Source organism: Ammospiza nelsoni, chromosome 4 (genome assembly GCF_027579445.1).
Source record: "Ammospiza nelsoni isolate bAmmNel1 chromosome 4, bAmmNel1.pri, whole genome shotgun sequence".
Classification (NCBI taxonomy): domain Eukaryota; kingdom Metazoa; phylum Chordata; class Aves; order Passeriformes; family Passerellidae; genus Ammospiza; species Ammospiza nelsoni.
This window is the reverse complement of record NC_080636.1, coordinates 28,517,042-28,539,858: the sequence shown is the minus strand read 5'-3', so window position 1 is coordinate 28,539,858 and position 22,817 is coordinate 28,517,042. Positions and strand designations below refer to the sequence as shown.

The following is a 22,817-nucleotide window of genomic DNA, read 5'->3' as shown; positions in this document are numbered from 1 at the left end:
CTTCAGAATTTGTGAGTCCCCCTCTCCCCATCCCTCTGAAAGTTTTTAATAAGAGATAGTTTCTTAAAATTGCACATGCATCCATACTGGCTCAACTTGATTGCTGAGGCAGGCAGCAGTAAGTGGAGGTCACAGCATGTATCATTTGACTGTAGAAGGTAAATTGAAGCACAGTGAAATAGAGGAGCGCATCAAAAAAGGCAGCTGCAAATGCAAAATGTAACTTGCACTTTAAAGGTGAAAGGAGAAAAGTTACTCTCTTGGGAAGGTGGTTAGCTTTCTCTTCAAAACCAGCAAGCTCATAACGAGTTCAAAAGCTGTGCTTTATGTTCTCTTGATCTCACTGGTTCTTCTAGAAATGCATCCTTCATGGACTGAATGTGTCAGACTGGTATTCTAGAACAGTTGTATATTATTAGATGGTTCTCCTAGAAGTAGAAGAAATTCCAAGTGTGTTAGAAATTTGGCAAGAGCTTTTAATGGGATTTTTAGAATGCTGTCATTTTTACTGGTTGAACATTTATTGACAAACTTCCCAAGTTTGTGTTTGAGTGCATTATCCTTATAAAATGCCATTCTTCACTAATTATATTTTTGCTTTCTTTAGTCCTTGCTATGTGCTGCTTTCTTGAAAGGTGTGGAGTACTAAGTTAATGATACTGCCTAAGGAATATTAAACGATATAAGTTTGAGAAAAAGCAGGCATATGAGAAGGAATTTAATTATTTTCAAGCAACAGTCGCATATCTTCAAAGTGAAAGCCATCTGTGGCCCTGGACACATAACAGGCTTACTCTTAGGAAGTCAGTCATACTGTCCCAACTTTAAAGGACTGCAGGCATATGACATTACACAGAGATGATTTATCATTTTCAATGCCTGCACTGCTCATTTGTAGACAGCTGCCACAGTGCAGTTATTTCCCCGGTTTGTCTCAGATTTCACATCTGTGTTCATGTATCTATAGACTGAGTGGTTGGGTAGTCTGATCAGGTCTAATGTTGGGACCACAATTCACATGTCAGGGATGCAATTCAAGCACTAGGAAAAATGATTGCTTGTACTTGGGCAGTGGAATTCTATCCAGAGAAGAGTATTTCTCACATATACCACAGCTGGTCTTAAAAAATGATCCTGAATGATCTCAAGTTTCTTAGTAGCTTAGGACAGTGCTTTTGAGTTGAACAGAAATTTTGCAAAGCACCAGAAGTTTCAGAGGGACGTGACAGGGAGAGGTAATTTCTGATATAGACAGAAAAAGAGCGTGCCAGCCATTTGCAGCCATTAAACTGGACCATCAGTCCTGGATGGGGAAGAATCCTTTGTGCTTTCTGTGCTCCATGTGCTCCTCTGTGCCTCAGCAAATATGCAGATAGATTATGGAGTTTTAGACATTGAAGTAAGGAGATAGTGTGCTCATCTCCAGCTTTCATGAAAGTCTGGAATCATTCTCTGCACTGTATGTGAGAGCCTCTCCAGCAAGCTAATTCAGGAAGATAATTTTATATTCAATTTCTACAAGTTTTTTTTTCTCTTCTGAAAAAAAAGTCAAATAGTGAATTTCAACTAGAATAACTTACTTTAAAATTAAGACCAAGATGCAATTAAGAAGCTCAAAAAAACCCAGTTGTTACATAGGACATTGAAGTGAACCTTCAGAAGGGAAGCCCATTTTTTTCTTAAATTTGATTTTGACAGTGCTGATTTTACCAGTCTCACTACAGATTTTTACGAGCTGCTCTCTTAACAGAGCCAAAAGGTGAGATGGGTAGAACTGATGTGTGGAGGTGCTAATATGATTGTAAAGGTGGCTGAGTTGAGGCAAGAGGAAACCATCTGCTTGGAAAAACTGTTCATAAGATGTTTAGCACTTAGGTGAAAATTGAGTCAATGCATGACTGTACAAAGATACATCTGCTTTGCACCTTGTCCTGAAGACCCTGAAAGAGATAGTGTTTAAATTGCATGTTATTTCATGGAAGTGAAAAAGAAGAATGAAAGTAAATGTTGTTGCTGTCTTAACTGGACTGCTATGGTGATTTTTTTTCTGAAATAATGTTATTGCAGTATCACTGTGTGGATTTTCTTTTCTATGGGAGAGAAGGTATCATTAAACAAAAGACTATAGACATCTTACAGTTCTCCCTTCTGCAACAGCAGTTTCAAACAAGGTGTTAATTGAGATATTTTTACTCTGAAGGTCTAAACTTGCAAACTTACCAGGCCAGGAACCAAGATTACCCAAAGTTTAACAAAAAGGGAAGTTAGACTTTTCCATTTTCATTTACTACTCTGGGGAAGAATTGAGTTCTCCTAATCCCTCTGGAAGTGGGTAAATAAGGACTAATGGCTCCCAACCATACACAAAAGGAACTGCTACCCTTGATTTGAGCATGGAGGACTGCTTTGTAAAACAGACTAACAAATAAAGCTGGTTCCAATAAAAATTTCCTGTTTCCTCTTTAACACATTTGCGTGTTGTTTGCTTACAGGACACCAAGAATAAAGACTTCATTGTAGTTTTTGGGGTTTTGGGGGATTTGGGTGGAGTTTTTTAAATTTGTTTTGTTTTACTTTCTAAGAGGTTTTTTTTTTGATTTTTTTGTATCAGGACATTTAGAAATAATAGCACAATTTCTTCCTTGCCAGCGGTTTTTCATACAAGAACCTCCTGCTGCTGGGGGAGGGCACAGGATGCGCGTCTGAAAAGCTGCACATACATTTCTTGCTTGGAATGTATGCTGAGTGGTAGTTTATTGTAAAGGTTTTAACTGGCAAGGATGTTTGATTCAGAAAGGAAGTGGCACTGCAGGGATGGAGTGGGAAGGAGGCAGTGGGACCAGTCCTTTGCCTGCAGCAGCTTATCAGTTCAGCTGCCAGGTCTTCATCAGAAATTGCTTTGCAAATTGTGGCTGAAGTAGGACTTTCCTAAAATAGGTTGGAAAGCAGTGTAGAGTTCCTCTGCAAGTTTCCTCTCCTCCCTGTGGCTATTAGCTGGCCCCAGCCAAGCAAATGCAGTGAGTTCCTAGCTCAGATAATTATCTGTAACCTGTGTCCCCTAGGATACTGAACAAAGGCTATTCAATGCTCTGTCCCTTCTAAATGTTTTTAGAAGTAGTTGGAAAGTCTGATTTTGGAAGACCTGTTCTTCTTTCTTTTGTCTCTTATTATCTTGATTGCCATTGATCAGTATGACAAGGACTTGCACATAAATATTCTCATGTCCACTTGGAAATGAAGCTGGCAGCTAGCAAACCAAATGTCCCAGGGCTAATGCTGCTGAGTTGGAAGCTGGAATTTTGAAACTGTGGGAATGAGCTTCTTCCTCTAGGGTAGTTTAAATGATTTGGCCAGAACCTCAGGTTTAACCAGTGTGTTTTATTCTCAAACACAGATTCCAGTTAAGCTGCAATATTGAACTTTTTATCTAGAGAAGCTCTCAGCTGTTTAAATTTGTATTCTTATTGTGAGGAAGCTTGTTCAGTGTACTCTGCTTTCTGTGCAGCTTATTCAGTGTACCTTGGGCTGGATTCTCCTTCTGACTATGTTTTGGTCTGCCTGAATCTCACACACATACACAGTTTTGTTCATACGCTGGCTCATCAGTAGCCAACAAGGTTCAAATAGGAAAGCTGGGTTAAAAAGTTACCTTTCCCTTTGTCTGGTCACACCACATAGGAGTGCAGTCTAGGAGGAATCCTGAGTTTGGCCAACCTGAGTTGAACAAAAGGAGCCACTCTTTTAGGTCCCACCTCCACTCTGTCACCAGTACCCATCATGTCCTTCTCTTGACCAAGCTGTGTGTGGGTGGAGATGAGATGGAGAGAGCCCTGGCCTCAGGGCACTCCCTGGCCCCTTGTTCAGGAGAGTACTCCCAACCCTTCACCCTTTCAAGGGCTTGCAACAGGACTTGCAACCTTTTGCCCTTCCAGGACTTGCAACAGGACTTGCAACTTGCCCTATGAAAATGGGGCAAATATGGCTTTTAAACACTTAGCACTGTCTTGTACCCAACCCTAGGCATTTACACAGCCTAATCGATGGACAGGTGCACTTGTGGTTTATTGTTCTCTGCAATTCTTGTGGACAGATAGGAAAAAAATCAGGTGTTTCATTGCCTAAACTTCTTGGGGGATTCTCAAAGGTATTTTGAAAGCAAATACGCTGTGAAAATCCCAAAGGCATGTGACAGCTGGGTGCCCATAAAATGTAACTTCAACATCCCTGGCACATTTGCAGAAAAGATACACAAAGCCTTTGTAGAGAATGGTGAAAAAAAGTCCAGTGAATGCATATTCATAATTTTCTAGCTCTAGAAATAATTTGCAGGCCATACACCTGGGGTGCTCAGTAGAGGACCTGTGAAAAAATATTTAAACACATTGAAGAGTGCCTGTAGTAGTAAGGAATCTCACACTTTTTTCAATTGCACTGCAAGCATCTCCCTGCATTTTTTGCCAAATGCTTGTTATCTAGGATAATTTTTTTCCTGGTTTTAAGTCAAGCAAAATTCTCATTCAATCCAAGCACTTTTGCAGAATGCAACCTATAAGATATTGTGTTTTATTTTAAGTAGTCTTAAAAATTTGTTGCAGATTTTTTGCTTTGCTACTTTAATTGCTTGTGAAGTATTAATCTATCATCTTGTTTGTTCTTGCTTTAGCCATACAAGTTTCAAATATTTTTTTCTTTATTGAATTTTCCACATATTTCCTTAGCATACAGAAATTGAAATACTATTTAAGCAAAACTTTGTAATTTTTTGCAATTGGAATTAAAAAATGCCTTTTCTTAATCAGTAGCTAAGTCAATATGTCCGTACGTGCTTGTTCTCATGTGGTGCCATAACCCAAAGGTGAAGCAAACACAAGTTGCACAAATGCCTGCTTGTCCTGACTTCAACAGGAGTGGATTTTTAGATGTTTATTTATCTGGAATGTTGTGTTTTGGCTCACCTTAACCCCTTGGTTTGGATATGTGTCTTATCAAAGTAGTCTGGCAAAGCACAAATATTTTAACACAATTGTAGCAATTTGGAAAATGAGAGGGGGGTTGCCGTCGTTTTGGAGATGCTAAAATGTTCCTGCCATTTCATCCAATTTATGCACCTATATCTCACTGGGAATATTTCTTAGCGTGACAAAATTTTGTAATATTTTACTTACACTGTGTTTGGCTTTTCAATGCCCTGTATTCAGTAACCTGTATTTGGAGCAATTCTGAGCAGGCCCCTTTGTGCATGGTTTCTGCAGCAGGTAGCCATAGTATCCTCTCCAAGTAGGTGGCAAAATTGTGTACTGACTTGTGCATAATGAAGCTTTTGTTTCCTGGTCCATCAGGAACAGTGAGTATAATGAAAGCCAGACAAACTGTAATACTTTCTGATTTCTCATTGTTCATTTGATCAGTTCTAAGCAGGAAACTAAATTCCCAGTAGCACTTTATTGAATTTTTTGAAGAACATAATTAGCCCAGTCCATTTCTTTAACACTTGGAGAATACCCTAGGTACCTTTTATATTTACCTAGTTTGAGCTAATAGGATAACGTATTCTTTATCTCTACATGTATTAAGTAGCATATGAATTTGTATGTGATTTATTCACAAACTAATACTCCTTTCTTTCTGTGTAACATATATGTGTGTGAATAATTTCATTCTGTGGCATGCTCTTTCGGGCAGTGTGAGGGAAACCTTCCTGTAATACACCAAATAAGTCTTAAATACCTCACAGACTTCCAATGAAACTAGGTTCTTGTTGGGTAGTAAATATGTGCTTGAATAAGCTGCAGTACAGTGTGTCAGTTGTTCTTGGACTTGAGTCTGTCAGAACTATCTACAAGGTGTTAAAGTGCACAGTAATGCGAGCTCTGCAAGGAATTTCTGTCAAGACAAAGGAGTTGTGCCAAGAGGACCAAAAGATTTGCCGAACAAGCACTGCTCATGTTGATTGCAGATTGTTTTTTCTAGTGTTAACAAATACTGTAAATACTGTACAGGATAATCCATAACTGCTGCAGTTTTCATTAGTGCCTGTTTCTCTTACCACTAAAATGATGAGCTGTTGATAAATAGCAGCTGAGCGTTAGTGGCTTTCTAGAATCTAAGATATGTTCGATAGAAGAAAAGCAAACTGGGATAAGCAAATGTGGGTCTCAGTTCAAAGTTTCTGGAAACCTTTGTGCTTATTTTGCAGTGGGGATAGTAGAAGTGGTGGAGAGGAGGTTTTTTCTCTGCTGATCACTAACCAGAGGGGGATTTGTTTCTGTCCTCTTTCAGAAATCGAGGCCAAGGAAGCTTGTGACTGGCTGCGGGCTGCTGGGTTCCCACAGTATGCGCAGCTTTATGAAGGTAGGCACCTGAACTCAATCCTCCCCCAGCAACTTTTGGACAATAAGATGGAATATTCACCAATGAATGAGATTCAGGGGCACCACTGAAGTTCCAGTACATGAGATGACTTTTAGGGACTGGGCTGCTCTCTGCCACCCACAACACACATAGATGTACCAAACCCAATGAGACTCTGAAGAATGCAGGAGTTTGAATTTGTTTCACGTTTCTGTTTTAGTCTGAATCTTCCAACCATCATCATAGAACAAATGTAAACGTTACCACAGTGGTATGTTCCCTCTGGTTAAGACAGAGAGGAACAGTCAGCCACTGCTACAAGCCCAGTCTTGGAGAAATACAAAAGCTGTGTGCAGCTCCACTGGCCAGCTCTCCTAATGGAACAGTAGTAGGAAATTCTGCATATGCATGGATATGTCTGTATCCTCATGATTCCCAAGTCCTGTGTGTTTAGTCAGAATGGTTTGAGTTGAAGTTAGGCATAGGCTTACTATGAAGGGAAAAAGAACATACAAGCTGTGGTTGTGCAGATGCTCCTCAGAGGAGTGGCTGCCTCCTGCAGTCACTTGTCCTTCTCTGGGATACATTCATTTTGTATCTCTGCTTTTACAAGGTTTTGCTCAATGAGAACTGTTTTCTTCAGTGCCTCTCCAGCCTACTAGAAACCTGCAGGTTTGGCATACAGTTCTTATGCTCTGATGCAGAGTAGCATATAGAAGTTTGTTTTAAAAGTATGACATGCTTTTTATATATCTATATTATTGTTCAGAATTTTCCCCCACACTACTTTAAATTACTTTCACTACAGTGAAATTATTATGCACTCTTTACTGCCTCTTGATTTCTATGAAGCAAACTCCAGCTGCTGCTTGTAAGAACGAGCATAGAAAGTTCGTTATTACAGTGAATAACTGCTGAAAATTACAGCAAATGCTGAGCTGACCTTCTTGAAAAATGATCTTGTTTAGCTTTGATTTGCAGCTGCATTTGCAATATGAGATGATAATAGCACTTTCAAAAGCTGCACTTGGCAAAACTTTTCTTTGCCTGTTCAGAAATTAAATTTCCTTTTATTTTTTCTTTTTTCTTTCCTTCTTTTTTTTTCTATGCTTATGGAGATGCCAAGATTTTCTTGGTATATGGAGCTGGAACTGTACTTCCAGTTTTTGTTACAACTGAGACAAAACAGCTGAATAGGTGGGCTTGTGGGTATCTTATAATGCTGAGACATAAATCCCCTAATAAATTACTTGCATTCGGAAAACATGTCCTACCTGTGTAGGACCATTGCCCTACCTAGAGATTCTAAACCTACATGAAGTTTCTGTTGTGACAGCATGTCCTGCCTAACATCAAAAGGACCACAGAGGTGAGAGAGAAGGAGTGAGAGCAGGGCCAGTCATACCCATTGAAAGGACAGCTGTCCTTACTGAAAAACAATATACCATTGTCCTTTGCAAGCCCCCTGGCAGCAGCAACAACAAAGCCAGCAATAGCATAGATTAAGCATTAAAAAAAGGGTCTTATGCAGACTATCAGCTTCTTTCAAGTCACCTCTCTCACTGAAGTTCTCACACGTTCTCTTGTGGACATTTTAAGATACGACTTTGCCAGTGGAAAAACTTACATCAGCACTGCTGAAAAACACAGGATGAATGTGCTCACTCTCTTTACTTGCATTTTCTACTTAAAACAGTGAAGGGGAGGCCTGTGAAGGAGGCTTTGTACTATACCAATTGGGTACAGAACAAGAGTTCTGAGAAGTTTCCTATATGGAAGTTACCATTTCCTTTGCTAAAACTGCAGTTTTCTGCAGAAAATACAGAATTTCTAGCATTTTGCATAATATGTTTTAATTTGTATTTCTGAGACAGTTGTGGAAGCTGTGGATAGCCTGTCCCTGAAAGTGTTCAAAGCAAGGTTGGGTGGGTCTTAGAGAAACCTGGTCTAGTGGAAGGTATCCCTCTCCATAGCAGGGGGCTTGGAACTAGTAGACTTTAAGGTTGTTCCAACACAAAACATTGTATGATGCTATGAAAATAAGGACATAAAATTCATTTCTGTTGCTATAGAAAATGAATTAATTTCATAAAATTCATAGAGTTCATTTTCTGTTAGAAAATACCTTTCTAGAAATTAATATCTGTTATTTTCCTCATTTCAGTTCATTCTTCCTATTCTATAGAAATTTAAAAATTCATAGACAATTACTTGGATCAGGGAAATTGTGTGCAACTGCAGCAGTCTGCTCATAGATTGACCTTGTATTTCTGTGCACACCCTGAAGAGCCAGCAGCTTTGGGTGGGAGTTTTAGCTGTGCAAGGAATGCCAGATCAGGACCTGTATGACAGTAAGGAATCTGTGGAGTACAGTAAATGATATATATGTGTTTGCTGCTTCAGAGCTGTAGTAAATTTTCAGCTCTCTGCCAACATTGTTTCCTCCCCCTCACTCTCCCAGTTGTTTACCTAAATAATCTCCTAAGGAAAGGAGGCAGTATGGTGTCCAGGCAGCTTGGCTTGCTTTCATTTTGAGCCATATCTCATTAATGAAACAGTGTCAAACTTAAATAGCTTGATTAACAGCTAAGGAGATTCAAGGCTTTTTTTTTTTTTTTTTTTCATTCTTTCACAGAGTTTTGGCATTTACTGGCCTTTTTTCTTCATGTGAGATATTAGTATTTTGATGGAGATTGCATATTTATTTTAAATAAATCTAGCCTGAATTAGTTTATACTTCTGATATCTGATAGGAAAGCTTGCATTTGCCTTTTTCCATCTCCCATTGTTTCATCTCTGCTTTAATAATTTTTCCTCCATTCTGTGTATAAACTCTCAGTTATCAAGGCTGCGTGACAAAAATTTGTAGATTAAAAGGAAGCACCTCTGGCATTAGAGGTGATAGCATGTGTTTACCTAAGCACCAATCACTGGCTTATTGATGAGCTCAGCTGCAGGCAGCTGAGCAGTTGTTTGAAAAAACAGGTCACTGGGAGTAAGCCTCACTTTGGTTTTTGATCTGTTTCTCTTCCTGCAGATCTCCTTTTTCCAATTGACATTGCTCTAGTCAAGAGAGAGCATGACTTTCTGGACAGAGATGCTATTGAGGCGTTATGCAGGTAGGTGAATAAAAATCACACTGCATTCTGAAACAAGCCCTTCCTGTGTAATAGAAAGCACCTGGGAAAAGCACAACCAAAAAAAGCACACAAAAGTATGTGGTTTTCATTAAAATACCTTATTGGTTTAAGTAATGTTTGGGGATCTTATTTAAAAGAAAGTTGGGAGGAGGGTGGCAGGAATCTTTGTGAAAGGGATTTCACAGGCATATTTTTTTATTACTCCCCTTTCTTTGCTCTTTCCTAATTCCCAAGTTGAGCATGTGAAAGCAGAGCTGTGCTGGCTATAGCCATCAGCACGTACAACTGCAGCACCAATTCCCACACAGGAACTGGGTTTGGGAAGCAGTATCAGCAAAGCAATGCTTTGCACTCCATCACTCTCCTTTCGTACCTTGGTGGACAGCTGTGCATACAAACAAAATGCTGTGTGTATAAACAAAGAGCTCTATATACAAACCCTCATGCTGGCCTCAGTGCATTGCCCTGTAACCTGGGCATGGCTGAAAGGGATAATGTAAGGGAATCTGTTACTTTATCACTACTCCAAAGACAGCTCTGCCCTCGGCCACATGCTCACATTAACTCATCTTTGTTCTTCATGGGCTCCTTCCACAAACCAGTTCAACTGGCTCACCCCACAGAAAGGGTCTTGATAGTCCTTTTCTGGGTTAGTAAATAAAATCAATAAAAAAACATAATGAAGTTCACAGTAGGTGTGAAAAATGGGGCAGGACCCCACAGCCAGCAGGAGAAGGAGAAGGCATAGGTAGAGAAAAAGAGGGAGCAAGACTTGCTGGTGTGTGGCAGGGTGTTTTTTACATAACTACAGCCTCAGCATTACCAGTTTGGTCTTAAGAGCAATCACAGTGGCCCCATCTGACATCATCTAACATTAATCCATCCATCAGTTACCTCCTCTAGTGCGAGTCCACAATCTTAAATGGCAAACGAGAAAAAGCTTTATCTTCTCATAACTTTCTCATAACTCCTCTTGCCTAGAAATAAGTGCAGGTTTATGGCTCTGTCCTTCAGTATGGCAGCTTTCCAAACTGCCTGCAAAATGAATGCTTTTGGATACTGCATGCATGGTGTGTGCAACTCTAAATGTCAGTAATTCTAATGAATTACAAAACCCTTTTAAGAACAGCTTTAAGTTTATAGTGTTCTCATGCCATCACTGCCATACTTGGAAGGGAAAGAGAGGGATTGGAATTTAAAGTTCTTCAGAAATATTTACAGGATTTTCAAACTAGGAAAACAGATTTGTTGTCCAGTCATTAGGAGGGGGAAAATCTCATTAATGTTAAATTCATACAAGATGTGCCTTCCTCAAATGTGGCACACCTATTCCATCGATATTTAAATATGATATGTTGGTCTACTTGTTTGTGTGCTCTGGAACTTGTGAAGTCATTGAACAGAAAGCATAGCAATGCAAATAAATGCTGATTCCCAGAAGGATGGTCTTACCTCACCAGGAAAACAAAACACAGTCAGGCCAGAATATTTTGCTTTTGGTGCTCTCCTCCAAGAATACTTTTTAGCCTGGGATTAATTAATTATACAAGGGAAAAAATGTAGTGGATTGTTTCTCAGTGATGAAAATAGCAACACGCACTCCGTATCTCTATGAGACAAAGATTTTAAAGGTTGAACTGTATAATTCTGAAGCCTGTGGCTTGTATGTCAGAATTAGCTTTTACAAAATAACTTTTAAACTGACACTGAAGTATATCCAGAATCATTCAGATCCCACCTCAAAATAAAATTGAAGTAATTTAATTACCCATCTCGGATGTCTGAATTTGGCCTTTTACCGTGTGTGTTAGCCAAAAGCAGTTCATTATCACAACATTTCCACCTTTGAATTTTTTTTCCACACCTCCGTGTTTAATTTTGCAAAGCTTATTAAAAACTGTGGAGAAGCACATAGTTTGGAATGCTGCCTTTCTGCCTGCAGTCTGGGTTTATTTTGACTCATGCCACAGTCAGTGTATAAACAGTAAAGGGGTTTACTCAGTAAAGGCTTTGAGCAGTTTCACAACTGTAAGTCTATCGCTGTTTCTTGACTGAAAATCAGAATACTTTGGGAGTTATTTGCACTTTCAGCACAGAGCTAAGTGAACATTGTACACAGTGGATGGTAACAAAATAGTAAGAGGTCTGTGTTGAGACTCTGCTTTTCTGTGTAATAGCCATGGTCTCCCAGAAGTTCTAATTACTTTGTTCTGATAACTTATGTGAAACAATTGTTTTAAAAACACTGTAGAAATCACAGTGACAGGGATTTCTTCTTTAGATTTGAAGCACTTTAAATGATAGCTTACAACTGAACAGTATTGTTAATTATTATTTAATAATCTTATTAATGTAAGCAGGAAAATTAAGTTAACATTAACCCACCCCATTATGTTTTTTAAGGAATATTTTCAAGTGAAAAGTGGGTTGAGTCTTGAACTACAGAGATAGTATATGGCACTCAGTAAGAGATGGTTAAGAGATGTCATTTAGTGATCTTACCATTAAATGTATGGTTAATAATGTAAGAGTGATGACTGTGTTTTAATTTTCTTGGATGCTTTCTTTAGTGACCATGCAAACCAGTGCTGGCCTTTGTTTCATAAAACATTATGTAGATTAATGACTGGGAATTCATCTCCAGTGGATAACTGGATGCATCATGTGCTGATGAAACTAAGTACTGAAACATGCTTATCCTAGAGGTTGTTGCTAAATTCAAAATACATAGCAAGCCATGATGGAAATCCTTTTAAATCTGGTTATGCATGGCTAGGAATCTGTTTCACTATATATGCAAGAGGTTTCTTAAATCTTTTATCATCAGGACTTCTCATCCACAAAATTGGTTATAATGCATTCAGTGTTTGTATCATTTGGTCTGTGGAGAGCTGACCTCCTTTGCAGAAGAACATGAGACAAGGCCCAGGAGCCAAAGTAGAGGCCGTCCACTGAGACAAGAAGGCCATTGTAACTGTTTGTTACATGTATAATGGAGCTGGACTTTATCAGTGGAATTATGAATTTAAGTCCATCAAGAAAATATTTTAAACTTTAAAGGTAGAAGACACAGTTCCTCAAATTCAAAATGCATAAATCCAGTATTGTGCATTGCTACTACTTTATTTGGGTGCATGGGGTGAGAGCTTCTGTTGATGAGAATATAATTAATTATCTGGTGTTATACCAAACATAGAACTGACTAGTACCTAGTTTAAAAAAGACTTCATGTCATAAACCCACATTTTAATTTAGAAGTTAGCTGTTCACACTGCAGTTTTTCATAGTAAGTGTCCTGTTCAGGCTGCCTCTCTTTAGAGAAGTTCAGGCTAAACTAGTGTGGCATTTCTGAGAAGACTAATAAAAATGCATCATTTGCTCATTTCTGAGAGAAGCTCCAGTGCCCCATGTTTTGGGTGTAGCAGGTTCAGGCTGTGTAATGGCCACTCAGGGCTGATATGGACTGACTTGGGGTCTAGGACAGAGAGGCAGGTCCTGCTGCCTTGGTCACCCTCAGGAGGAAGGGGTTTGCGCAGCTGGGGTGAAAGAGAATAAGAACTGAGGTAGGAGTCCATGGAGAGTGAAGAGGAGTGATATCTTGGAGATAGAATGCTCCATGGGAGTAAGATGACATCTGGATGTGAAGATGTGTAGATAGGGCTGACTCAAAGACATTTCTCTAAATGATGGGAAAGAATATTATCTTGTCATCCAGACGGTCATCTAGAGAGTGGCCAGGGTAGGAGGCATAGCTGGAATGGAGACTGAGCCAGCCAGGCAGTGAAGTGGCTGTGACTGCTGTCTGCAGCAATCCTGCCCCATCCCTCCATCTCCCATCTGCTCTTCAGGAAGGTGTCACTGGGACAGGTTTGGGCAGAGTAAGATGGACCTAAAGAATGAGGCAGGTCTGCTGACTGTCAAGAAGGAAATGATAAGTGAACTTGTACCTGGGAGTGGAGTTTACAAAGGAGAAGGTGCAGACCCAGAAGAGGAAACTGTGGTTTATTAACTAGCATCAATTTGTTGAGAAGATCTGTAGAAAATGGACATATGCTTATAGGCTTAAAAGGTATTGCAAATGTATGTGAAGGTTAATGACAGTTGTATAGGTAAATCTCATCCTCACAAACCAAGCTGTAAGCTTAGATTTTAAGACACACTAATGTGTTTGGAAGGCAATTTTGCATATTGTAGAGTATTTTCAGTGGTGTGTAGTTCAAGGACCTTGGCATTCCTGAATTTGAGCAGAAGTTGAAGCAGGATGCGTGATGTATGGAATGGAAGTTGCAGGCCTGATGCAATTGCTGCAGAACATTTAAAGTTTAAAAAGGAAACTGGTTTTGAGATGCATCCATGTCAAATATGTAACAGAGACTTTATTTGCCTCACTGCTATTGAATTTAACCTCACTCATTGGAGGTTACTTTATCTTGCCTTTGTACTAATTTTTGTGAGGTATGTGCCAGGAATTTTTTTTTTAAATACCCTCTGTGAAAATAAAGGTCTTTGCTCTACCCTTTCCCACCTATTTCAGGGGTTTTAGTTGAGTAGGAGAGAAGTCTGGGGATGTAATCTTTGTGAAATCAGAGATTGTCTTTATTAGTGGTCAGACAGGCTGGAGCTAGATAAAGCCTGATCCAGGGATTCAGTGGTAACTTCTCTCTGCATAAGTCAAAGGTTGCAACACTGTGAAATTTGTAAATTATTACACAACATAGAACTGAAACCAGTTTAATATTTCCTGGTCTTGAGGTCCAAGACTTTGAGAGGAGAATGTGTTTATAGCGGAGAGGGAGGCAGCTTTCTGATTCTTGTGTGGCCTCTTGAAAAAAACCAAACAGTTTTGTGTCTAGCATGTAGATGGGACATTCACCCCTCACCCGCACCATAAATACAATTCCTCTGAAATCACTGGGCTTGGGCATGTACCCACCAGCTGCAGCCTGCAGGACTGAGCTTTTTGCCTTCCAAATTCAGAGCATAGATGAAATCTGGATAAAAAAGAGAGATCTGGATAACTTTTCTAACCTGCCACTGCCCTGCTATTTGACCCATGGCAATTCTTCCTGTTTCTCTTCTTCTCTGCTGTGTTGTGGCTGGGTCTAATTATAGATCAAACTGCCTTTGCTTTTTTGCTTCATGACCTGCAGCGAAAGCATCAGTAGCAGCTTTCCCATTTTCTTTGATGGCTTCAGGATCAAGCCCTGTGTAAATACCATCTGCAGCCAATCCTGTGCATAAAAGGCAAGGGAAAAGAGAAGAAACTAGTAATTCTCCCTGTGCACACATTTTCTACATTCAAGTACAAGTTTCATGAATCTAAGAAAATGAATTTGAAGCACTAGGGTATGTCAGCATTTCTTTTCTTCTTTAGTTTTTCAAAACTGCAGATACAGGCTCTTCTTTGCACTTCGCTCAAATGAATTTGTATGTGAAAATTACACAACTTCCTTTGGAATGAATTAGGCTTTTTAAAGCTCAGCTTTGCTTCTGTTGAATTTGGGCTGTGGTCCAGTTTAATGAAAGGGGCAGCCCTACTCCTGTGCCTCCTCCCTGCACACACTGCTCTTCATGCAGCTCAGGGTACTGACCCAGGGGAAATTCAACTCCAAGAAATATTGAAAGATTGGTTTTCAGCTCAGTTAGTGTCCTCGTCCAACCCACAGTATGGCCTCATGAGCAGAAGTATTGACACAGGGCTAAACTATCACTCCCATGAAGCTGCTGCTTCAGCTTTTCTGCCTTCTGCATTGTGCCCAGCCTGTTTCTTCCTTTTGCCTTGCCATAGCACTGGCAGTTCTCTAACCACACTTTACCAGCACAGATTTTAGTTGGACCATGTCCTTGGAACAGTTCTTGGGAAGGTGGAGAAGGGCAGGAGACCATGGCAGACTGCACTTAGCTGAGCCTAACCTGCCTTGGAGCTGTGTCACAAACAGCACCAGCTTTTGCTGTGCTTGAATTGCTTGTGCTCAGTCCTGCGCTCTGAGTGACTGGGGAAGAGAGGAGAAGAAAGATAATTTTTTTGTTGTTTTAGGGATACCTACCAGATGACCAGATTAGCTCACTGAGGAATAGAGGAATGCTCATATGTATTCATACAGTACTTCAAGATATCTATCAGACTGCTGTCACATTTTACAGAGAGGCTGGTTAGCTATTGCTGCTACAGCAACTTTTTTTTTTTAAATTTTATTTTTGTTTAAATTTTAGTCCTTCCAGAAAATATTTTTATATATGATAGAAACTTTCAGTGTAGGAAGCAGAAATTGGGTCTGTGTTCTGGTTGAGTTTTTTTTTTTTAAGCTGACAAGTGGTCCCAGGACTGTATTGAAAATAACCATTGTTCAAAAGCAAAATAGACATCTAGTAAGTGCAAAATAAGTTTTCATCTGGGAAGTTTCAGCTTATAAAGTACAATTTTAAAGCAGCATGCTTTTTTAATGTGGTCTCATGTTTACAGTGTCAAACTGGAAGACTTTTCTGTTATTTTTAGTCTGTCAAGGTTGAATGTTTCAGGGTTCAGATGTCTGCTATTTAGAACAAATGTAATGATTACAGTTTGTAGGATGTGATGTTCTTCTCAATTTAGTCCAAGTTTCCATTAACTTCTCTTTACTTGGGTTCAGGTAATTGTGACAAATAGTCATCCTTCTCTCCCTCTGAAGTTAGAGTACAGCCAAATGTAATGGGTTAATAGTTAAGTAAATTAGGGCTCTAATTGAAACTCTGCTTGTGGCTATTTGTATGCAGAGCAGTTTGGGGACAGCCTTCACAAAAGCTTTGAACTGGAATAGCCTATGTCAAAACACTGGAGTATTCTCTTAATATGGTTTCCTTTGCTCTTTGCAGGCGCTTGAATACTTTAAACAAATGTGCAGTGATGAAGCTAGAAATCAGTCCCCACAGGAAAAGGGTAAGTTCATTTAATTCTTCTATTACAGCATTATGTGTTAATAAAACTAAAAAAAAAAAAAAATCTAGCAGATTGTTTAGATTTGGTTTAGGATTACACCTGGCAAGGACACAGCAAAAAGTAAAAATTCTGCTTACATCTTTTTTTGTGCTCTCACTGAGTGAAAAGTGCAAAGCTTGGCAGTGTGTAAAGGTTGTCTAGCAAACTTTGCCCTGAGATGCTGCTTCCAGTGTGAAAGGCACTGGACTTCTCTGCCAGTGAGGTTGTTGGTGTTGATACCTACTGCATGCACTCAGGCAGGATTTTATAGAGTAGGCTTGATGGCCACAGTGAGCTGACCTTAATGTTACTCCACCATCTTGGACATCATCTTCAGTTTTGGTTCTCTGCCATCACTTTGGAGTTGTATTATCTTATTGTGATGTAGACAGGATCAGTTGGACTGTGTTTGGCCTGCAAAAGAAAGGATTAGGCACACTGGTTCCTTTCCAGTATATTTTCAGAACACAACAGCTACCTTTTCAGAAAGTTTACATGTTTCCAGGGAGCTCAGCAGGAATTAAGTGTTTCCTGAATCTTCAGGATTCCTGTGGAGCAGAGTGAGAAGTAAGAGAGCGTCCACTGTAATTTCAGTAAAGTAGTACCAACTTGCTAATAAGGTACCACTCAATAGCTGTCTTAAAACTATGTGTGTGTCCTCAGAGGGATCAGTAATTGATACCGTCCCCTGGGATATTACAACTGCAGATAAAGATGGCTGAGTTAAGGCAATACAATGCTGCCCTACCCCTAACAAGAATGCATACAAATGCTCTGAGGTTGTTTACCAGGAATTAATCCCCTCTTTCCCTATCTGTTTGAGGTATGTTGGAAAGAGCATCCAAGCTCCAGAAGATAACACTCTGAGGCAGCATATGTAGGAACTCCTTAAAAGTAGGGGTATTCAGCTGGATTGCCATTTATGACCACCAGAAGATTTCTCATCCTTTTTCCTGGACCTTGTTAACAGTGGAATGATCAGTGTTGATATTAGAGGTCAGACCAGACCTGACTTCAGGTCCAAACCTCAGATCTTCCAGAGTCTGGATTTTAGCTTTTGTTTCAGTCCTTCCTGAATTTCATTCACCACCCATGTTCTGGCAGATAGACTTGGGGCCTATTCCCTTTCGTTATTGATGTCAATAAAATCAATTCTTAGCTTGTAAAGCTTTTTAACACTAGGGGAGAATTCTGCTGACATAAACATGTTGCTTTGTTTCCACTGACTTCTTTGCAAATTAAAATTACTTCTTTTTTTCTTCCAATCAATCTCATTCACCCCCAAACCATCATTATTATCCACTGGCAGTTTCAGATTACTTTTTTCCTGGTGAAAACTTTAATAAGGAAGCCAGAATTCTTGGGTTTTCATCTGAGTCGTGGACAAAAGTAGTTTGCAGTAGTTGGGAGGCAAAGACATTGATGCTTGCTCTGTGTCTCGTGTATTTGGTCTTAAAAATAAATACAGTATTTCACATATTTTCCTGAGCCGATGAAATGTCCTATAAAAAGAAAAAAGTAAAAGTAGGAGATAATCAGGATCTGAAGTATGCATACATAAACTACTTGAAATATGAATAATTTACTTGTTTTTCAAAGAATGAATGTTTGTAGTCCTGGCGCACAAATAGTTACATTTTGGGGCATGCATATGTGTTTGTTTTTAAATAAAAGCAAGTTAAATAAATGAAGTGAAATTCATAGAGCTGGGTTGCAATTAGTGTTTCTTACTCTAAACACCAAAGATTATTTTGTGGTTTCATGGTGTCATATTAAAATATCTTCATTGGTTTTATTCCTCCAACGTGAAACTTTCCATATATTTGGAAGACCAAATAGGTCAGGATCATTCCCTTTCAGTATTTAGATGAAAAGATTGTAGGCGTAATTGATGTATGTGTAATTGTACTCTAAGCATTACTCATACATCAAACATGTTATTTACAATTTACTGACGTGCTACACTGTCAGTGAGCTCTTGCTGCTCACTATCTACGAGTGTTAAAGTTTGCCTGAAGCTAGACTGAAGTAGAGAATTCACAGAACATTCTTAAAATGTTAGCTGCTAGCCTGTGGGAGGAAGAGTGGACCAGGTAAGAGCCTGGAGCCATCACACTCTAGCAGTGCAGGAGCTTCTTTTGCTGTCTCATTAGTCACAGTGAGGAGGCTGTTCAGAGTTCCCAAATGGGTAAGGAATTAAGCCACTAAAATTCAGAATGTATGAGAAACATCTCGTAATTGCAAAGAGGAGTATAAACATATAGCCACTATCAACAAAGTGTAGCTTTGGAGAGAGTCCAGAGGGACCCCAACTCCTGACTGACTCCAGTTTAAAATGTTATGCATGCCAGGAATTTTCATTGATGTGAGGGCTATCTGCTGTGACCAATTAATTAAGTCTATGGATACTAGGGTTTTTTAAAATAGAACAATTTAAAGTAGATTGTTTGTTTCTTTTTATGAACAGTATATCTTTTGCATTTAAAAACAGTTAAAATATATTGCCTGTACCATGTTATCTTTTCTCGTGACAGGCTTTATGGCCTAATCTTCCTCTCCCTGAAGTAAAAGACTGTTTTCACTTTAAATTCAGTGAGAACAAGGTCATGCTTAAAGCAGTTTAGTGGACATTGTATTTAAATTCAACCGCCTTTGCTGTTTGAGTAGTTTGCAAACAATACTTTCATGGTTCTTCTTTGCAGAGTGAAGATTCAGATGAAGATGAACCTTGTGCAATAAGTGGCAAGTGGACTTTTCAGAGGGACAGCAAGAGGTGGTCGAGGCTTGAAGAGTTTGATGTCTTCCCTCCAAAGCCAGACTTGGATATCCCGTCCCCAGAAGCCCCTCACCTGACGAACGCGGCAAGCCGGGAGAGCGTGCTCACAGACCTCAGCGAACGCCAGGAGGTGGCTTCTATTCTGAGCATCAGCAGCACCAGCAGCCACCAGCCAACCCTGCAGAGCGAGGCGTCTACCACCAGGACAAACTCGGTGGTGAGCGTCTGTTCATCCAGCAATTTTGTAGCCAACGATGACTCATTCAGCAGCCTGCCCTCGCCCAGGGAACTGAATAGCTTCAGCTTCAACACAAAAGCCAACGAGAAGAATGCCAAGTCCAAAACAAAGAGCCTGCTGAAGAGAATGGAGAGTCTTAAAATCAAGAGTTCTCACCATGGCAAGAGCAAAGCTCCTTCAAAGCTTGGCCTGATTATTAGCGGGCCAATCCTGCAGGAGGGCATGGATGAAGATAAACTGAAACAACTTAACTGCGTGGAGATTTCCACCCTCAACGGCAATCACATCAACTTCCCTATGGTACGAAAGAGGAGCGTCTCCAATTCCACACAGACCAGCAGCAGCAGTAGTCAGTCTGAGACGAGCAGCGCTGTCAGCACGCCCAGTCCTGTCACACGAACACGCAGCCTCAGTGCCTACAATAAAAGGGTGGGCATGTACCTGGAAGGCTTTGACCCCTTCAACCAGTCAACGTTCAGTGATGTGATGGAGCAGAACTTCAAGAACCGGGGCAGTTTTGCAGAAGACACTGTGTTTTTTATCCCTGAGGATCATAAGCCTGGCACTTTTCCCAAAGCGCTCTCCAATGGCAACTTCTCCCCTACAGAAAACAACACCTCTGTGAACTGGAGGACAGGGAGTTTCCATGGACACGGCCACCTCACCCTCCAGAGGGAGAACAGTGGTGACAGCTCCAAAGAGCTGGGCATGGGAAAAAGGCGCAACTCCTCCAGCTCAATGAGCAGCCGCCTGAGTATTTATGACAATGTGCCAGGTTCAATCCTGTATTCCAGCACAAGCGACCTGGCCGACCTCGAAAATGAAGATATATTCCCAGAACTAGACGACATCCTATACCATGTCAAAGGGATGCAGAGAATAGTGAACCAGTGGTCAGAGAAGTTCTCAGATGAAGGGGATTCTGACTCGGCACTCGACTCCATCTCCCCATGTCCTTCGTCTCCAAAGCAGATTCACCTTGATGTAGATAATGATCGAAGAACACCAAGTGACCTTGACAGTACAGGGAATTCACTGAATGAAACGGAAGAGCCCACAGGGATCCAGGACAGGAGAGACTCTGGGGTTGGTGCATCGCTGACACGTTCCAGCAGGTGAGATCACAAGCGTTAGGACTTGGGGTGGCCTGGGGATGTCCCCTCCAGCCCAAGCACCACACTTACTTAAGGTGCAGTAGAAGCTGTGGCTGTTCAAGCACACATGTGCTGTTTCATTGTTTCCCAAAACCCTTATGGGCAAGAGAAATGTTTGGGCAAGACTTTGTGGTTCCTACAACTCACAGCTGTATGTTTGTGGGTTCAGCCTGAGTTATCATTGAAAAAACAATGTTAGCACAGTTTTGGGGCACAATAATTCTTCAAACTGAAATGGTGCATGGGAGGGGAGGGCCATCAAGTAGGATTAAACACTGTTTTTAGGAGAACCAAGAGTAAGTATGTTCTGGTTTGTGTCAGTGTGTAGTAAAAGCCTTTACTTTTAGACTGTTTCAAAAAATTGCATTTTTCAATAGCAGGCTGTTTCTAATAGCATGCTAGGGTACTAAATCTGTGGGGAAAAAGAGGCTTGATTACTTTCTCTTGATCACTGTAGCACAGTGGGAGACTGGGGGAGTTCCAGTGGCCTCCAGATTCTGCTGGGAGTTTTTACCATGACTGTATTTTGTATTGTGAGTAGAGCAAGGATTTTAATTCTTTCTAGCTTTGTTTCCAGTTTCCTTTAAAAAGTAATGCAAATCATTTAGTCATGTACAGCTGTTTGTATAAACTTAAAGGGGCTTATAGAAGCACAGAGTTCCTATTTGATATGTCTTAAAAATTTATGTAGTCTTTTCTTAATGGAGGTTTTTGATTCCCGCTGCCCCAATACTGAAAGGACTTTGGGAGAAGGGCGTTGGAGCCCTTGGAGGATATCTGCTAGAGCAAGGTTGTGTAGCCAGCACTGAGCTGTGGGTCAGCTGAGAGTGCACATTCCCATGTGAATCACCTGCCCGTGCTGCCTCACGCCAGGTGAGGCAGAGACGCCGCTGGCTGACGCCTGTGAAATCTCAGAAGAATGCAGCCGCCAAGGGCAGGGATCTCGGCAGTGCATTTGCATTAATTCCTGCACGTGTCTTGCAGAGGCATTTCAGTAACCTGCCCTTTCCCTGTCTCCCATCTTCTCCACAGGCACAAGCTAAGGTGGCACAGCTTCCAGAGTTCCCACCGGCCCAGCCTCAGCTCGGCATCGCTGCAGATCAGCTGCCAGTCCGTGGCACAGATGAACCTGCTGCAGAAGTACTCTCTCCTGAAGCTGACGGCTCTCCTGGAGAAGTACACACCTTCCAACAAGCATGGTTTCAGCTGGTAAGGACACAGTGCTGTGTATAGAGAGCCCAACTGTGCCAGCATGACAGTTGTGCCTGTCCCAGGCAACGTTTGGAAAGATGTAATGCGTCCGTCCAATCACTCTTTTTCCATATTTGCCCTTCTTCCTCCAGCCTGTGCTGACGGTGATTTATGGTTTCCTAAGATGGGGCTAAAATCACTAACCCTCTACATAAGTGTAATTGTATTAGGCTTCAGAGATGTGTTTATGGGGACATGGGAGAGAACCAAAGCAATGGAATACAGACCAGCTTTCAGAAGAGGAAGATGTTCAGTATCTATAGCAAAAGAAGGACCACTTGTTTATTGAGGCAGTTAGCAAGCAGTGGCACAAATTGCAACCAATCTTAATAGACTCACATTTCTTCAGTTATTCTTAAATATTTGCATTATTTCCTTTACATAATTATGTAATTAAATAACGTAAATTTCTCTTAATTCTAGTATCTAGTGGTAATAGCCAAAATTTTGTTTTCCCTTTTTAAGGCACTATAAATTAATTAGCAAAGGAGATGGAGAGAAGAAGAAAGGTTAGGAGAACCATGGAGTTTTTTGTAGGCAGCAATTTCTGGTGTGGCCAGGTGTTTGTAACCCAGTTGAATATTTTTTTGTCAGAAGAATGAAATAGAAAGCTCTTTTATTATTATATCTACAGCCTGTGTAACCTTCAGGATGCAAGGGACGCAAATAAAATTTTTCTTGTCCCTACCACAGGCCAGCCTCCTCCCTTCCCCAGGAGTCATAGAGAGTATTTAGCTTCAGCATCAAAGTACCTCCTGTTCAAAGGCTGTTATTATGTCAGTCTTTCTAAATACAGAAGTTGTTTGTTCTGAAAGACAGAAATAAGTATTGACCAGTTATCCCTGCATGCTTCAGATTCTCAGTGGAGATCGCAATGTGTTTTTTCACATTCCATTGGCATGTTTTTTGACAAAGCATACATTATTCATACATGTATCAATAATGCCCTAAA

The 22,817-nt window shown here is 40.5% G+C and overlaps 1 protein-coding gene across 5 annotated transcripts in view; it reads left to right on the top strand.

The window, feature by feature from the left end:
• The window catches only part of DLC1 (DLC1 Rho GTPase activating protein), a 214,811-nt gene that overhangs the window by 183,185 nt on the left and 8,809 nt on the right, over positions 1 to 22,817 (top strand). For all 5 annotated transcript variants that reach the window (XM_059469726.1, XM_059469727.1, XM_059469728.1 and 2 more), the window contains 5 exons: positions 6,280 to 6,351; positions 9,389 to 9,470; positions 16,344 to 16,407; positions 19,149 to 20,575; positions 21,647 to 21,823. In XM_059469726.1, coding sequence (XP_059325709.1) covers positions 6,280 to 6,351; positions 9,389 to 9,470; positions 16,344 to 16,407; positions 19,149 to 20,575; positions 21,647 to 21,823 — 1,822 coding nt within the window. The remainder of the gene's footprint in view (positions 1 to 6,279; positions 6,352 to 9,388; positions 9,471 to 16,343; positions 16,408 to 19,148; positions 20,576 to 21,646; positions 21,824 to 22,817) is intronic.